At 42.5% G+C, this 15,166-nt stretch overlaps 1 protein-coding gene across 1 annotated transcript in view; it reads left to right on the top strand.

Annotated features, from left to right (window-relative positions):
- The window catches only part of AKAP6 (A-kinase anchoring protein 6), a 214,758-nt gene that overhangs the window by 177,166 nt on the left and 22,426 nt on the right, over positions 1 to 15,166 (top strand). Inside the window, exon 11 of the mRNA XM_066630892.1 lies at positions 7,506 to 7,721. Within this exon, the coding sequence (XP_066486989.1) occupies positions 7,506 to 7,721 (216 nt within the window). The remainder of the gene's footprint in view (positions 1 to 7,505; positions 7,722 to 15,166) is intronic.

The raw sequence follows: 15,166 nt of genomic DNA, 5'->3' as shown, positions 1-15,166 counted from the left end.
CTATAATGGCATGCTGGATGAGACTTCAGAAAGCAGAATTTTAAAATAATTGATATGTTTTAACAGATTATTGCCAAAAGTGCATGTTTTATTCCATGGAGGCATGGTGATAGATGCAGGCATTTCAGTAATGATATAAGCAATCTGTAACCTATTAGAATTTCCTTTCAGAGTAACTTAATTTTCATATTGTTTTATATGACTAGAATTTTAATTGTGTTTTTAATCTAGAAAGAGAAGTATACAACGCGTTACCTATTCCATAGGAACATGGCCTGAGTAGCAGTGTAGCAAACTGCATTCCTTTAATAACAAAGATTTTAATAAGTACTTAACTCAGCATAAGAAATGACACCAAGAAATTAAGGAATATTGTGCCTGGATAATCATAGCTTTCATGAATCAAAAAGGGGGAGGGGTGCAAAGAGATATCGATTCTTGACTTATTATTGGACTCTAATCCATATACTGCTGGAATCAAGCTGGGATGAATGCAAGCTGGGATGAATTTTGGGGCTAGCAGTGCTATTCTGTGTTTTAATTGTTTTCAAGTAATTTAAAGATAATTTATTTGTATGTATATTTCAAAGCCTGTAATTAGGTAGTAGCAGAGTTATGCGAAGATCTTTCTGATTTTATAGCAATGGATCAAGCAGAAATTCCTCAGCAATCAAAACTTACTTAAAAGAAATTTGTATTAAAACGGTTTGAGGTTACTTGTTTTTTTTCACATGTAAGGAGAGTGAAAAGAAAAATAAATTCTTTGTTAGAAATGTGGATATTTTTAATAATAAATGTCACATGCCATTTACAAACTTGTCAGTGAGACGCTGGACTCTTTGAAAAGAATCTTGGCAAGAGAAATGCTCATTGCAGCAATTTAGGGGATAATAGCTTAAAAGGTATGTTTTTTAAATGAAGGAAACCAGTTCACTATTTTGAAAGAACTCATGATCTATTTTAAACTGTCATTCCATGTTTTTGACTTGCAATTAGATGATATTTCCAAAATGTCAGTCCAAGATTTTCCTCCGACCATCACCCTAATAAAATCTGACAGCGAAGATATTATATCCAAACTTTTTGCTCCGTAATTAGCTTCAAGGCCCTCACAAGGGTTAATCAGGAAAGTCATACAAAGGGTTTCCCATGAATGGCCATGAAAGCAGCAGTATGCCTTTAAAAACCTTTTAATATAGCCAAGATGGATGGCAATCAGTAGACAAATGTATGAGCAAAGCTGTGTGGAGAGAATAGTTTTGTAGTGTATGATGTATGTTACGCAAATGAGCTTATTAGGACTCTCATCTATTTTATTATTGGTGCCCAATTTAATAGAGGCATTTAAAAAACAATATTTCTGCCTGACTCCTTGGAAGGAAGAAGATACATTGAAATAATTGAAAGCAAATGATTGCATGTTGTGCCATTTAATCATGTCATTTTTCAGTGGCTGTTTCTTGCACTTCACTGCATGCTTAGGGAATATTTAGCTGCAGTATAGATTAGGTCCCACCACTGCTAACGGAGCACAGTTCCTATATTAGGTGACATTTTCTTTTAACCTTGAAATCAGTTAAAACACACAGATTTGCCAGTGTTTTCTTTAGGAGATGACAAGTCATCATTCACTTCCAGTATGTGGCATTTGTGTGTGTGTCCTTTAATTTTGAGAGATTACTTACTCTTGGTTGTTCTTTTTCAGTCTCTAATGGAAAACCTGGTTTTTCAGCATTTAGGAGGTACATCTAGCTAATTTTCAAGACACTGGGCTCAGCACAACCAGCAGCAAAAATGATAAAAGGAGTTGATGTCACATGAAATACGTGGATAGTTATTCCAGCCACAGTCAATTATTTTGCTATCTAATTAAGAAACGTGGCTAACAAGAGCACATAGATTTGGGACAAGCATGGAGTTCATAGAGGGGCTTCTTATTTGACACTGCTTGAACTTTGCTGTCCAATCACCAAATAAATAGTTTCCGAGAATAAAAGAGAGGCCATGTATAAGAACATAAGAAAAGTCCTGATGGATCAGGCCCAATGCTCCATTAGGCATCTGTGGCCACTACAAGCTGTTATCGGTTTCTGCAAGGGCAGCAGGTGACCCTGCTCTGCCTGGAGCTCAACTCGGTGCTCGCGCACTTGTACCCCATGGTGGAAAGGAAGGCATATAAATGAGCAGGCATGCCCTTGTTTCCTCTTTCCTTACAAAGAATGTGCTGTGCTGCCTGCCTGCACTATGCTGCTTTTCTTTAAAATGAATAGAGCTGGGGCAGTAGCTTACGTGAGGGGCAGGTACCTGGGCCAGGTGACATAGTGATCCGCCCGCATCATCTCATCACCCCCTTGCCTGCGCTTCCATCCAGCCTGTCACCAACTATGGGTACCAGTTCAAGGACCCCACTGCCGCATCTGAATCAGGTATAGATCTCAGTAACATCAGCATATGTGCCACCAAGCCCAACTTAATTTTTTTTAGTTGGTCCTCTTAGATGTTTAATAGCCCAAGAGACAAAATGAACTCTTGCAGCACCCACAGGACAGCTATCATGTGACAGAACAGCAGTCTCCCAGCACCCGTGTCTGGTACCTTCCAGCTACATAGGTGTTGAAAAAATGTTACTCAACCCACAATCCAGGCAGCTGGTCCAAAAATATGCTATTGTCCTTGACAGCTACTCAGGAGTCCAGAGGAGCAGTCCAATCCTGAGCTGCCCGGTATCCAGGGCTGCAGCTGCACTGAAAATGGCTGCCGCTGAATCCTGCACACTCCAGCACTGAGGACCATAAACATGCCTTACAGTACGTTTGCGACAGGATTTCACCCTTAAATGGGTCACAGTCCCACTATTGGGCTCTTATTGTAGATTGTCAACCAGGGTAATCACAGCATTCCAGTTTGAAAGCTGGACTAGAAGCTGAAATGCAATATTGTTGATAGGACTACAGGGTATATATGCCCACAATTATCTGATCAATGCGCTAAGTACTCTTAGCACTATATTTCTATGCTTAATAAGGGCTTCAACCTTATTGTACTTTGGCTTTTTCTGCTGTTAGGTGACTGAACTTCATCAGGAAGTGAATATGTCAGATACAGTGGAATGGCTATAGAAAAAAGAGGCATGAAAGGAAATATGGATAACACCTGGGAAAGCACACAGGAAAAGGCAGCCCCTGTATAGATTGAATAGTAGAATGCCTGGCTATATTTTGCCATGAATCGTAGTTCTGAAACTTGTCCTTCAACTTATTTGCAATTCTGAAATGTTTAAGGCAGAGAAATCTCTCATTACAGAAATAATGGCATTTTGACTTCTTAAAAGTTAGGCAACTCCCAAGAGTTATAGAATTCATTGTATTAATAAGAAGAACATCTGTAGGAAATGTCCACCTGCTGATATAGTGCTCAGGTTCTTTACGATGCAATGTACTTCATCATTTTAAGACATCTTTTTAATGAAGCGTTATTGGGATTAACAATTTGAATGCAAGTACTTTTAGGCATTGAAAATACCCATTCTAAACGAGATTGCATTGTTTTGTTTACGCTTGTTCATTAATAAGCAATCTGTTAACTGTTGGAGCAGTCCAATTGTGCAAGTGGAAGCTGATTAGGAAGTAATTCTGCTATATTAACGGGTCTAATCATAATTTCTGAGGACGACTTTCAGTTTAACAGTCACTTTCCTATTTGTAGGGGGAAATGGAATGTCAATACAGGGTCTTCTTCTAACTCTGTGCTCTATGAACAAAAGCTCATTCCATTTGCGGAAGGAAGATTGTACTCCTGGACACGGGTGGCTTTCCATGGAAGGCTTGTTTTTTTTTTTTACAGAGCACAATGTTAGGACAGAATTTGTGGATCAGTAGTGTAGCCAGAGGGGGGCAGCGTGGTAAGTACAGCAGGTGCCAGGGCAGCAACACACATCCTTATTGCCACAGGATGTGGTGACGGCATCTGGCCTGGATGCCTTTAAAAGGGGATTGGACAAGTTTCTGGAGGAAAAGTTCATTACGGGTTACAAACCATGACGTGTATGTGCAACCTCCTGATTTTAGAAATGGGCTATGTCAGATGCAGGGGAGGGCACCAGGATGCAAGTCTCTTGTTATCTGGTGTGCTGCCTGGGACATTTGGTGGGCCACTGTGAGATACAGATGATAAGAACAGTCCCACTGGATCAGGCCATAGGCCCATCTAGTCCAGCTTCCTGTATCTCAGCAGCCCACCAGATGCCCCAGGGAGCACACAAGACAACAAGAGACCTGCATCCTGGTGCCCTCCCTTGCATCTGGCATTCTGACATAGCCCATTTCTAAGAAACAGGAAGCTGAACTAGATGGGCCTGTGGCCTGATCCAGTGGGGCTGTTCTTATGTACTTAACAGCAACAGGCCATTTCTGGGTTTTCCCTGGAGGAGGGAGCACTTGCTGTGGTGGCTTTGCGCCCCCATTCCTTCTCCACTTGAAGAGAAGGAAGTACCTCCACTAGTGCCTCCTCCTTAACTAGGGTGGAGCCTAAGGTGCAGTCAGGTGGGCCCCCCTTGGAACCAGGCAGGTGCTCCTCAAGCTCTGTCCTAGTTACATCTGTGGTATTAATACAGATGTGCAAAAAGTGTCACAAGAACAAAGAAGGATGGAGGATGGACAAATCCAAAGAAGAACTACAGCAGAGAACTACAGCCATGGGGCACACAGAAAAATCTGTTGCTCAGGTTGAATTTCCACACAGGTTGCAACGTCTCTCTTATTCTATGCTTTTCCAGCGAAATCGGCTTCTAAATATTTAAATCGGCAGCACACACCATCATTCAGAAGACACGCTGGCTCATTAGAATGTAGACACAGAGACAATAAAAGCACGGGTTTCTTAGGACCCACAAATTAACGTACGGAATACGGAATGTGTTGCTTTTCCCTTTATTTTCTTGATTGTTCAGCCTGAGGAAGTAACTCAAAACCTGATATGCAGCATCATGAACCTTGGAAGGTCCTAAGAAAATAATTATTCTGTTGGCCCTGCAAATTTTATTTAAAGCCAGTGTTGTGATATTTCTATATGCAGTATCTTTGTAAAGTTAATGATAAATAAAATTAAAGCACCCAGGAGTATTCCATTCGTCGTTTCTGTACTTCCTGGGTGCACATGATTCTTACAGAGATAAACATATGAGGTACAATCCAGAAGAAGTTAAGCTCTCTTTTAGCTTCTGTTCAAATCAGGAGGACTTGGGCTTTAACTTTGTTCTGAATTCAGCTGGATTTTATGGGGGGGAAAGGCACACTTGACTTTCTGAGAACTGTGTCAGCAGTCAATAATTGTGGACGGTTTATCTATAAATGACTTTACTTATTGGGAAATGGTTACAAGTTTTTCCCCTTGGAATATTTTTTAAAAATTGCTTTTGATGTGCAAAGCACTTTACAGTTTTTTGCCGTCATAGCAATAGGATTATAAGATCTATCTGTGCTGGTCCATCTGCCTGTTCTGAACAGGGTTGCACTCCCTCTGCAGGAACAGGTGCACAGCTTGGAAGCCCTCCTGGGTACACAGCAGCTGTGGCCAGGGTTTTTTTTTAACAGCTTGGGCTGGTGCACCAACTGTGGCTGTACCTGAGTTGGACTGACTTGACCACAGCAGTCCATGTCTTGGTGAGAGTTCAGCTCTACTTGTTGCCAGTTCATTTCCAAGCCCACTTCAAGGGACTGGTTTGGACCTTTAAAGACCTTTACAGCTCAGGACCAAGGTTCTTGAGGATTGCCTTCTTCCATACTATCTGGTTTGCCCCCTCAGATTATCTGAGGGAGCCCTCTTTCTGCTGCAGCCTCTGATAGCGGTTGGGTCAGAGATAAGAGACAGGACCTTCTTGGTGGTGGCGCTGCAGGGAACCTCCTCCCTGAAGATTTGAGTATTGATCCTTCCCTTGATGTGTTCCAACAGGGACTGAAAACATTTTTATTTTAGTTGGCTTTTGGATAGCTAGCGTGGGTGGGAGGGTTATTTTGTTTATCACCATTTGTCTTTGGTTCTCTCCCATTTTACTGAGCCTTTTAAGTAGCACTATTGTATTCTTTCACATCTGACGCTTATGTTTTTAAGGATTTTTATGATGCTTTATGCTGCTGGAGTTTTGGTGTGTGAGGCTCTATTCTATTGTTTTATTACTGATGTGTGTAGGGTTTTTATGCTGTTGGTTTTTTTTTTTATTGTGCTATGTTTTATTCTTGTTATATGGATTTTATTGTTTCATAAATTATGTTAAATGCCTTGGTCACTCCCCATATGAAGAAAAGGCAGAACCTAAATTTATTAAATAATGAATGAATGAATGAATGAAGTTCCTGCCACAAAGCAGTATTTTCTCCAGCAAGCATGCCACTGCCACAATATATGCTGGGTCATTTTATCTAGGTCAGGGGTGCTCACACTTTTTTGGCTCGAGAGCTACTTTGAAACCCAGCAAGGCCCGGAGATCTACCAGAGTTTTTTTACAATGTTCGCGCCATCATAACATATAACATTTGTATGTTGGTGTACCTTGAGCCCCACTGAGTATAACAGGACTTACTCCTGAGTAGACATGCCTAGGATTAGGCTGTGAGGCTGCAATCCTAGCCACACTTACCTGGGAGTAAGGCCCATTGAGTACAATGGGCCTTACTCCCGGCGTTTCCTCCCAGAGGCACCTGAAGGGGGGGATCGGCACTCCGCGATCTACTCATTTTGCCTCGCGATCTACTGGTAGATCGCAATCCACCTATTGAGCACCCCTGATCTAGGTCATTTAATTTATGGGGTTTGCAGCCACAGTATGATAATGGCCACTAACTCAGATGTCTTTATAAGTGGATTAGACAACTTCATGGTTGTTACTAGTTAGGTTGACTACATGTAAGGGGTGACCAAACTTGCTGAACATTAAGAACCATATACCATAAACTGCAGATGTTTGAGAGTCATGCAAGAGATGTTTGAGAGTCATGATATTTAAGAAGCACTGAAATTCTTAAGTTTATTTACTCACCGTGGACATTAACGTTTTGTTTTAATACAGTGGACTCTCAGTTTGTACCCGGTAAATAATTATAAAGCTTGAAAATTTATTGTTTACCTTTTATATTAACTGTGATGCAAAAAGGAGATCAGCCAACATATTTCTGAGAACCACACGTAGAGCCAAATGTGGCTCTCAAGCAGCTGTTTGGCCACCCTTGGGATGTGCTATCTCCAGGTTCAGAGACTGAATTTCAGTTGCTGATTCTCAGTAGTTATGGGATGGTATGGAACTGATCTCTGAAAACCATTTCTGTTTGTTCATATGTGTAAAATGGGTAGATGTTGATGGAATATTTAATTTTTAGATGATAGTTTATTTTGAATCAGGGAGAAAAACCTTAATGTGGAGAGCTGTAAAATAGTCCCTAAGAGAACTGAACTCTGGAGTTTTTCTATGTTTCCGTATCACGAACTGACATTGGCCCTCCTTCTGTCCACAGTCACTCTGCTGTGAAATTAAGCAGAGACGCCGCGGCGTAGGCTCTGTGTTGCGCTTGTGCCAGCACCTCCTTGATGACCAGGAGACCTGCAATCTAAATGCGGATCACCAGCCTATGCAGCTGATCATTGTAAATCTCGAGCGGAGGTGGGAAGCCATCGTCATGCAAGCTGTCCAGTGGCAGACCAGGCTGCAGAGGAAGCTGGCCAAACATGCAGTAAGTGGCTCCCGCCTGACGTTCCTTCCCTCCCACCTCCCACATTCCTTCAACTTCCTTTTGATGTCTTCAGGAAAGGTTTTACAACAGTCCAATAATTAGGTTCCTGCATTGTTCCCCCCCAAACTTACAATGGTCCTGTCAGGGGGAATCAGCTGATTAATGGGTTTGTGTCCATGCATACAAACTCCATGTTTTAGCCACATAGATTCTGTTCCTTTTAAGACACTGAAAGGGTTTGGTGAAACAGAAATTACTGGCCGGTGAGGGATGCTGTTCCTTTTCACAGTTGTGCCAAAGCATTTTTCTAAGTCATAGAATCATAGAGTTGAAAGGGGCCTAGTAGGTCATCTAGTCCAACTCCCTGCCTTAGGCAGGAAATCCTCTTAGAGCATCTCCAACAGGTGCTTGTCGAACCTCTGCTTGAATATCTCTAGTGAGAGAGAATCCACCACCTCTCTTGGCAATCTGTTCCACTGCCAAACTGCCCTGACCGTCAGGAATTTTTTCCTGATGTCTAATCGAAATCTCCTCTCTTGCAGTTTGCACCTGTTTGTGCCCAAGTCACAGTATAATTCATTATAATCACTTACCTGGATCTCTGCAATGCAAGTCTCTGCTTTTTCTGAATATTATATTCAGCACTAGTCTATATGCTTTCTTTACTGTCACCCACCTCCAAAACTCCAACCTAGTGGACTCAGGTCAGGGAACAAATGCTTTGATTATAAATGATTTCTTTAATTGTAGTTTAGTTCTTTAGAAGCTAGAATAATTCTGTAGGCAGACTGGATCAACACACTGCCCGGAGACAGGCAATGAAGGCATCCTTGATACAAACCAGCCCAACCTTTCCTTGCAAACCTACAAAATTCTGTCCGTGGCTACCGTGGACAGTGGTGAGGGGAGCCTGATGGCCACCGAAAGGATAAGCAAAAGTTTCTGCTTTATTCCATTTAAAATAGCAGCAGCTGCCAACAGGCTGTGCTGTTTTTGCTTTGTTGCCACTTTAATTTCACCTTCTAAAACTCATAGTTGCTGTTCTGCAGTGCCTGGAGCAGAGGCAAGAAGCAACTGAGAAAAAAACACCCTGCGGGCCGCCATATAAGCTGCTGCCACTGCAACCAGATCTGCTCTCATCTTTTCCATGGGAGCGGCTGCTGTGAGTAGGCTGCCGTTCCTCTAAATAAGCCGCGATGTGCTAATTAAAGGCTGGTGCTGCTCATGCAGCAGGAGTGGAGTAGTCTTGTGGCTCTATTTGGCAAGGAATCGATTGGGAGGTGAGGTAGGGGGAAAAGCACTGTGTGTTTTCTTGATGTCAGGGTGCCAGAGAACTTCACAAGGGCCATGCTGCTTTGTTCCCACTTTGCCTGGGGTAACCGAGACTTGTTTGCTGGACGGAATTACCTTTTACCTGGTGGAGAATGCAGCTTTCCTTCTACTGAGAAACAGCAATTGTTCAAAACTCTCCGGCTGCAAATCCTGTACTCACTTTCCTGGGAGTGAGCGCCATTGAAGACAATGGGACTTACTTCTGAGTAGACAAGCATAGGCTTGTGCTCTCAGCATCCTCATCTGATGTTTAATTGTGGGCTTTATTTTTGTTTTCTACATAAATATATCCTTGATATGAAAATGTGGGCATACGTACTGCATCTACAGGTTTCTCGGGTAATAATATAGTTTCAAGAGTCAGACTGAATTTACTCTCTCTCTCTCTCCTCCTCCCCTCCCCATTCCAATCTGAAATGCTACAGCATTTCCTTTCATTCAGTTCCTGTGTAGTCATTTCTTGGGCTGATCCCAAGATTGCTTTTTCTGCTTTGCCTATCTCTCTGCACTTGATGCTTTGCCAGTCTTGGTGCATGAATGGTATCCCAGGGAAACAAGTTCTTTTTTTTTTATTTAAATCTGAGGTTGCCCACAGTATACTGTAATATATGGAAACAAATGGGAAGTGTTTACATCTCTGATGGCACCTGACTCGGTCTTGGCAAGAATCACTGACAGTGGAAAGGTTGGCTTGGTTTATTCAGTGTATTGTGGAAGTTCAGGGATTGCTTCCACATTCTGTTCTTTTGTGCGTATACCAACATTTTCCTTTGTACATTTTAATTTCATGATCCATACTGATATGCGGTTACTGCTCATTGCCCTGTGAGTTCCATTGAAATTAATTGTAAAGAAGCTTGGAGCTTGTTTTTTCAATGTCTTAGGGCCCAATCCTATCCATCTTTTCAGCACCAGTGCAGTCGCAGAGCACCCTGAGGTAAGGGAACAAATGTTCCCATACCTTGAGGAGGCCTCTGTGACTGCCTCCCCTACACAGAAAGCAGTGCATTGACACAGCAGCAGCGACACTGGAAAACTGGATAGGATTGGGCCCCTAGTTAACTACTTAAAATTTCTTTTTTGACCTGTTTTGTATAATTTGCCATCACTATAAAATAATACTTCTGTTAATGAAAAAAGGAAACCCAAATATTCTGCAACCCTGAATATTTGAAAAGATTCACTCTTAGAATGTAGAAATTCAGAGGGGTTTCTTTTCCGGGTGACCAAATTTGGCTCAGAGTTGTTCCAATGGAAGGCTTCCCTAGAACTGGTTAATAAGTGGATTTTCTGCAAGAGAAGGTCTAGGTGGATCAGAGGACTGCTGTGATAGTTCCTTAAAATTCTGGAACAGTCTCCCATACTCTTTCAGTGTCCAATCCCATGTTTCATAAAGTCCATCTCCATAACATTAATTAATGGAATAAAGTGAAAAGGATTAGACTAACCGCCTTCAAAGGTGATATCCGTTATATACTCAATTTTTTCCCAAAAACAAAAAAGATAGAAACCCCAAACATCCACTGGTTTACATGATAAATTTTGGAATTGTTGGTTCCAGGAGATTTTAAAATGTCTTGTCAGGTTGTCCCGGGTGTTTGTGATAAGATAACACACAAAGTGAAGAGGTTTTTCTCTTCCAGGTCAGTGTTGTAAACTATTAACAGATACGTTCAGAGCCAGGATCACTTCTACTCACTTTAGCTTGGATGCCATTTTATTTGCAGCCAACTATAGAACATTCCCAGGGACTGGTTTAGTTAGACCTGCTAGGATGAATTTCAGATTTATTGCAGCCTGAGAATATTGGCAGGGTAGTTAGAGGTTCACAGCTTGCTACCTTTAGGAATTAGGGGTCCATGTTCTCCAGTAGTTCCATCCCTACCTGATGTTCCAGTTCCAGAAGAAGGTATTAAGAGACTACTGTTCCACTCCATTGCATTGTCATGGGTCCCGCAGGGTTCTATCTTGTGTCCCACACTATTTAATAGCTACCTGAAGCCACTGACTAACTAAACCAAAGACACTTGACCAACAGACTGAGGCAAAGAGGCAAAGAAGGAAGGCCCATAGCCAGGGAGACAGACCAGGGACAGGCTGCACTTGCTCCCAGTGTGGAAGGGATTGTCACTCCCGAATTGGCCTTTTCAGCCACACTAGACGCTGTTCCAGAACCACCATTCAGAGCGCGATACCAGAGTCTTTCAAGAATGAAGGTTGCCAACAATAGGGAAGCCACTGAAAGAGGGACTTAGGGTGAAATATAACTATACTAATAATGCAGCTCTGTATCTCCTTTTTATCAAACTCATCGGAGGCTGTGCATGTTCTGAACAGGTGTCCTGGGTCAGTAATGGGTCAGGTGTGATTCTGAATTGATCTTCGTCCTAGTGATTTTCCCACGACAGTGTGGGGCCCGTTCTGCAAGCTGCATGCCATTTGGCACGATCCAGGGCATCTTCTGGGGACATGTTGAGTGCCCGCATGTCTTCTTTCATGCATATCTTCTTGATTCTGAATTGACGCCTCGTTCAAATTATTTGAGCCCTAATTAGAGAAATAGAGTGAATGTAGGTGCCTGAGCATCCACAAGACTCCAAGCTGGCACCTCTGGCTAGCTACAGGCTTTTTTGCTGGCACAGACTTGAGAGACTGCATGTCGGGCCTTCCTGCCCAACAAGGATTTGGTGGAGCAAAGCTCCGCTGATCCCCTCCCTCTAACCCTGGTTCCTCCCACACCCCACCCTCTCCCCACTCTCGTCACATCCTCTCCCCGACCCCCAGAGGCCACACTACCACCCAGAGCTGACACCCCAGGCAGCGGCATGTTCTCCTGCCGACCCTGGGCCCGGCGCCTGACTGGCCTGCACTTCCAACTCTGAAGGTACTGTAAACATACTTTACAGCATGTTTATGCCACCCAGCGCTGATGCTCGCCCACTTTAGGATTGGGCCCATAGGCCACTATATAGACCTTGTAAGCAACAAGCTTTAAGGCAAAGTTGAGCTGGGCCCCAGTCTCTATTCGGATGCCATTCCCCTTGCCGCTTTTCTTGTATGACGGCTGTAGAAGCTGCTTCTATACAAGGGCTACACAAGGACTCTGGAAAAGCAATTCTACCATGTGAAGAATAAATTGTTCTTTTCTCTACTTCATCACTTGCGATTTCACTGTCCTTGCCTTCATATCTCTTCTATATAAAAAGCCACGAGTCTTTTATTTTAGAAGGACACTTTGGAAAGATCCGCTAAATCAGAAGCTGTTAATTGCCACTGGAGGAGGCTTTAGACATCTTGAGCTAATTTCATTTGGGTTTAGGTTGCCTTGATTAGAATCTGTTACTGGTTCTCGGCAGTATTCCTGACTTAGATTGTTTGTCTGGTTTTGAAATCTGCTTCCTTTCCTTCATGCAAATTTTCCTCTGCTGCCGAGCGCTTCTGTAAGTACACTGTACTGTATGTCCAGCGCAATTCCCATGTGCATTGGCTTTGAAAGTATGCGGTACATCCAGCCACATAATTGAAAATAATAAGGCCACAATAAATGGGATGGCCTTAGGGTATAACACCCAAGGGATTCAATTGGTGTCGCTCTGCATCAATGTCCATGCATCATGGTAATTGAGGTAACATAACCAATTACCACATTTTAATTAGAGTTGTAAGAACTTGGAAAAATCTGCAATGGTGAGACAGCTCACTCTAAAACACACACATGCACACACCAAGCAGTCCCTTTTCCAGAAGCCTTTTTCTTAGGAGTCAAAGAGGGCTGCTGAAAGTACTATTGGAGAGGAGGTTGGGAAAAATCCCTGATTCTTTATGAGGAATGAAAAGCAAACCTGGAAAACAAAAATGTGTTAAAATGCTGCCTTGCTGCAAAGCTGATATCCTCATCCACGTCTTCTTTTGTGCTTGCCTGACACTTCTGGGAAAAGAAAACAGTCCTTCAAAAGTTGGAGTTAGTCCTAAATTGAGTCTCTCCTGTTTTTATCGTTCTCACTGGTGCACCGTTTTTAAAAAAGAAGCAATAGAATGATGCCCATTACGCATTTTTGGAAAATCACCTATAGAAGAGACAAAGGCACTAGTTATCACTTCAAGCTTTTAATACTCACTGCCACTAAGAGTGCTTGGCATCTAAAATGGCCTAATTGCAAGCCAAATGACATAATTATCTTGTAAGGGGAAAGGAGTGCTGTAAGAGTTCAAACCACTGCACAAGGGCCTCTTTCTGTAAACCGATGTGAAAATCAGGAGAGAAAGATGGTCGCATCCTGTAGCTGCATCTCGTATGTCCAAGGTCCTTCCACAGAATCCTACACTTAAATATCCATAAGTAGTTCCATTGTCTTCAGTTAATATATTCAATGACTGGTGTGTTTGCAGAATTGTGTCATGTATGTGCACATTTTAAGAATGATTTATCCAACAAGGTGTTCACAGAAGGTTGCACATCCACTTGCAACCAAGGTTGCAACTGACACTGACACCCCGCCCCCAAAGAAGCACGCAAGACATAGGCTTGGAATGATTAAAACTTAATTAATAAACAACAAACCTGCACAGTGGCGTAGCTAGGCCTTTTAGCACTCAGGGCCCATAAATTTTTGTAATCCCATATGACATAATGAATTAATTTTTCAAGTGATGTCATGGCTGGAAGTGACATCATCAAGCAAATTAAAATAAATAATTATAAATAATTAAATCAAAGAAAAACAAATAAATAAGGGGAAACCAACCCTGTTCCTCCAAGTGAATTTTCTCTATAGCCTGCCTTTAATAATAACCCCCCCCCCCCCAAAAAAAAAATCAATGAAATTTTCAGCCCTAGCCAGTGCCCAGTTCAATTTAAGTTCTTATATTTCAAGCATATCACTATCAGGACCTACCTAGCTTTACAAGTCTAAAATAGAAAAAATTCACCTTACCGCTGTTTTATTCTTTGTGGGGGGGGCTGCCTTCTTGAGCACTTGTTGAGCTCCACGTTCATCAAATCGGAACCATTCTGGTGGCCTCGCATTCTCCTTTTCCTGACCTTACCATGAGCCAAGGCATGTTTGCTTACTCATGAGTAAACGCTTAGTTTCGCTTCCTGTAGGACTGAATACATTCGTCAGCTTGGAGGGAGGGACTTCTTTCTTGGGTGTTTCTTGGGGGCTGTGTTCATCGGACTCACCAAGTTCTGTGCTATAAAGTCAAATTCTTTTCCTGGTGCAAAGGTCAGGGCCATACACGCTACTCTTTAGTCCTCCACCTTTTTGCTCATATCATTTATTTGTCATTTTTTTAACGCTGCCCTCCCTCTAAGAGGCTCAGGATGCCGTACATGGTTTCTTCCTTCCTGTTGTCTTCACGACAACCCTGTAAGGCTGAGAGTCATTGGCCCAAGGTCACCAAGCAAGTTTCATGGCCAAGTGGCGATTTGAACCTGAGTCTTGTAGGTCTAGGTCCACCTCCCAAACTACTGTACCGTCCATGCTCTCAGGATATTTCCAGTTTTGTGGGTTCTGTTGGGGTGGACCATCCAACCACACGATCTAGCGAGCATAGACACAAATTATATCAAAACTGACAATTGCTAACAAATTCAGTTGGATTCAAAATGCAGATTTACCCTATTGGTATATTCCTAACACCTTTAACTGAGATAACAGCATAGGACAGTTCTTCTTTTACAGCCCAATCCTAGGCATGGTATTCAATGTGCCACACTCCCAGGAAAGTATGGATAGGATTGTACCAAATTACTGTGAAGTATAGGGCGCAATCCTAACTCCTTATGTCAGTGCTTTCCAGCATGGCATAGCAGTGCCAATGGGACATGTGCTGCATCCTGCAGTTGGGTGTCACTCACGGAAGCCTCCTCAAAGTAAGGGAATGTTTATTCCCTTACTTCAGAGCTGCATTGCCCTTATGTCAGTGCTGGAAAGCACTGACATAAGGGGTTAGGATTGCGCTCTTAATTGATCTAAACCAGGGGTCTCTAAACTGATGTGGCCAAAGGGTCACATCAAATATCTGGCACAGTGTCGAGGGCTGAAAAAAAATTAATATATAAAATTTAAATAAATACATTAGAGATGGAACTTAGATGAATGACTGAAATG

Source organism: Tiliqua scincoides, chromosome 1 (assembly GCF_035046505.1).
Source record: "Tiliqua scincoides isolate rTilSci1 chromosome 1, rTilSci1.hap2, whole genome shotgun sequence".
Classification (NCBI taxonomy): domain Eukaryota; kingdom Metazoa; phylum Chordata; class Lepidosauria; order Squamata; family Scincidae; genus Tiliqua; species Tiliqua scincoides.
The sequence above is the reverse complement of the archived record's forward strand: the minus strand, read 5'-3'. Positions and strand labels throughout refer to the sequence as shown.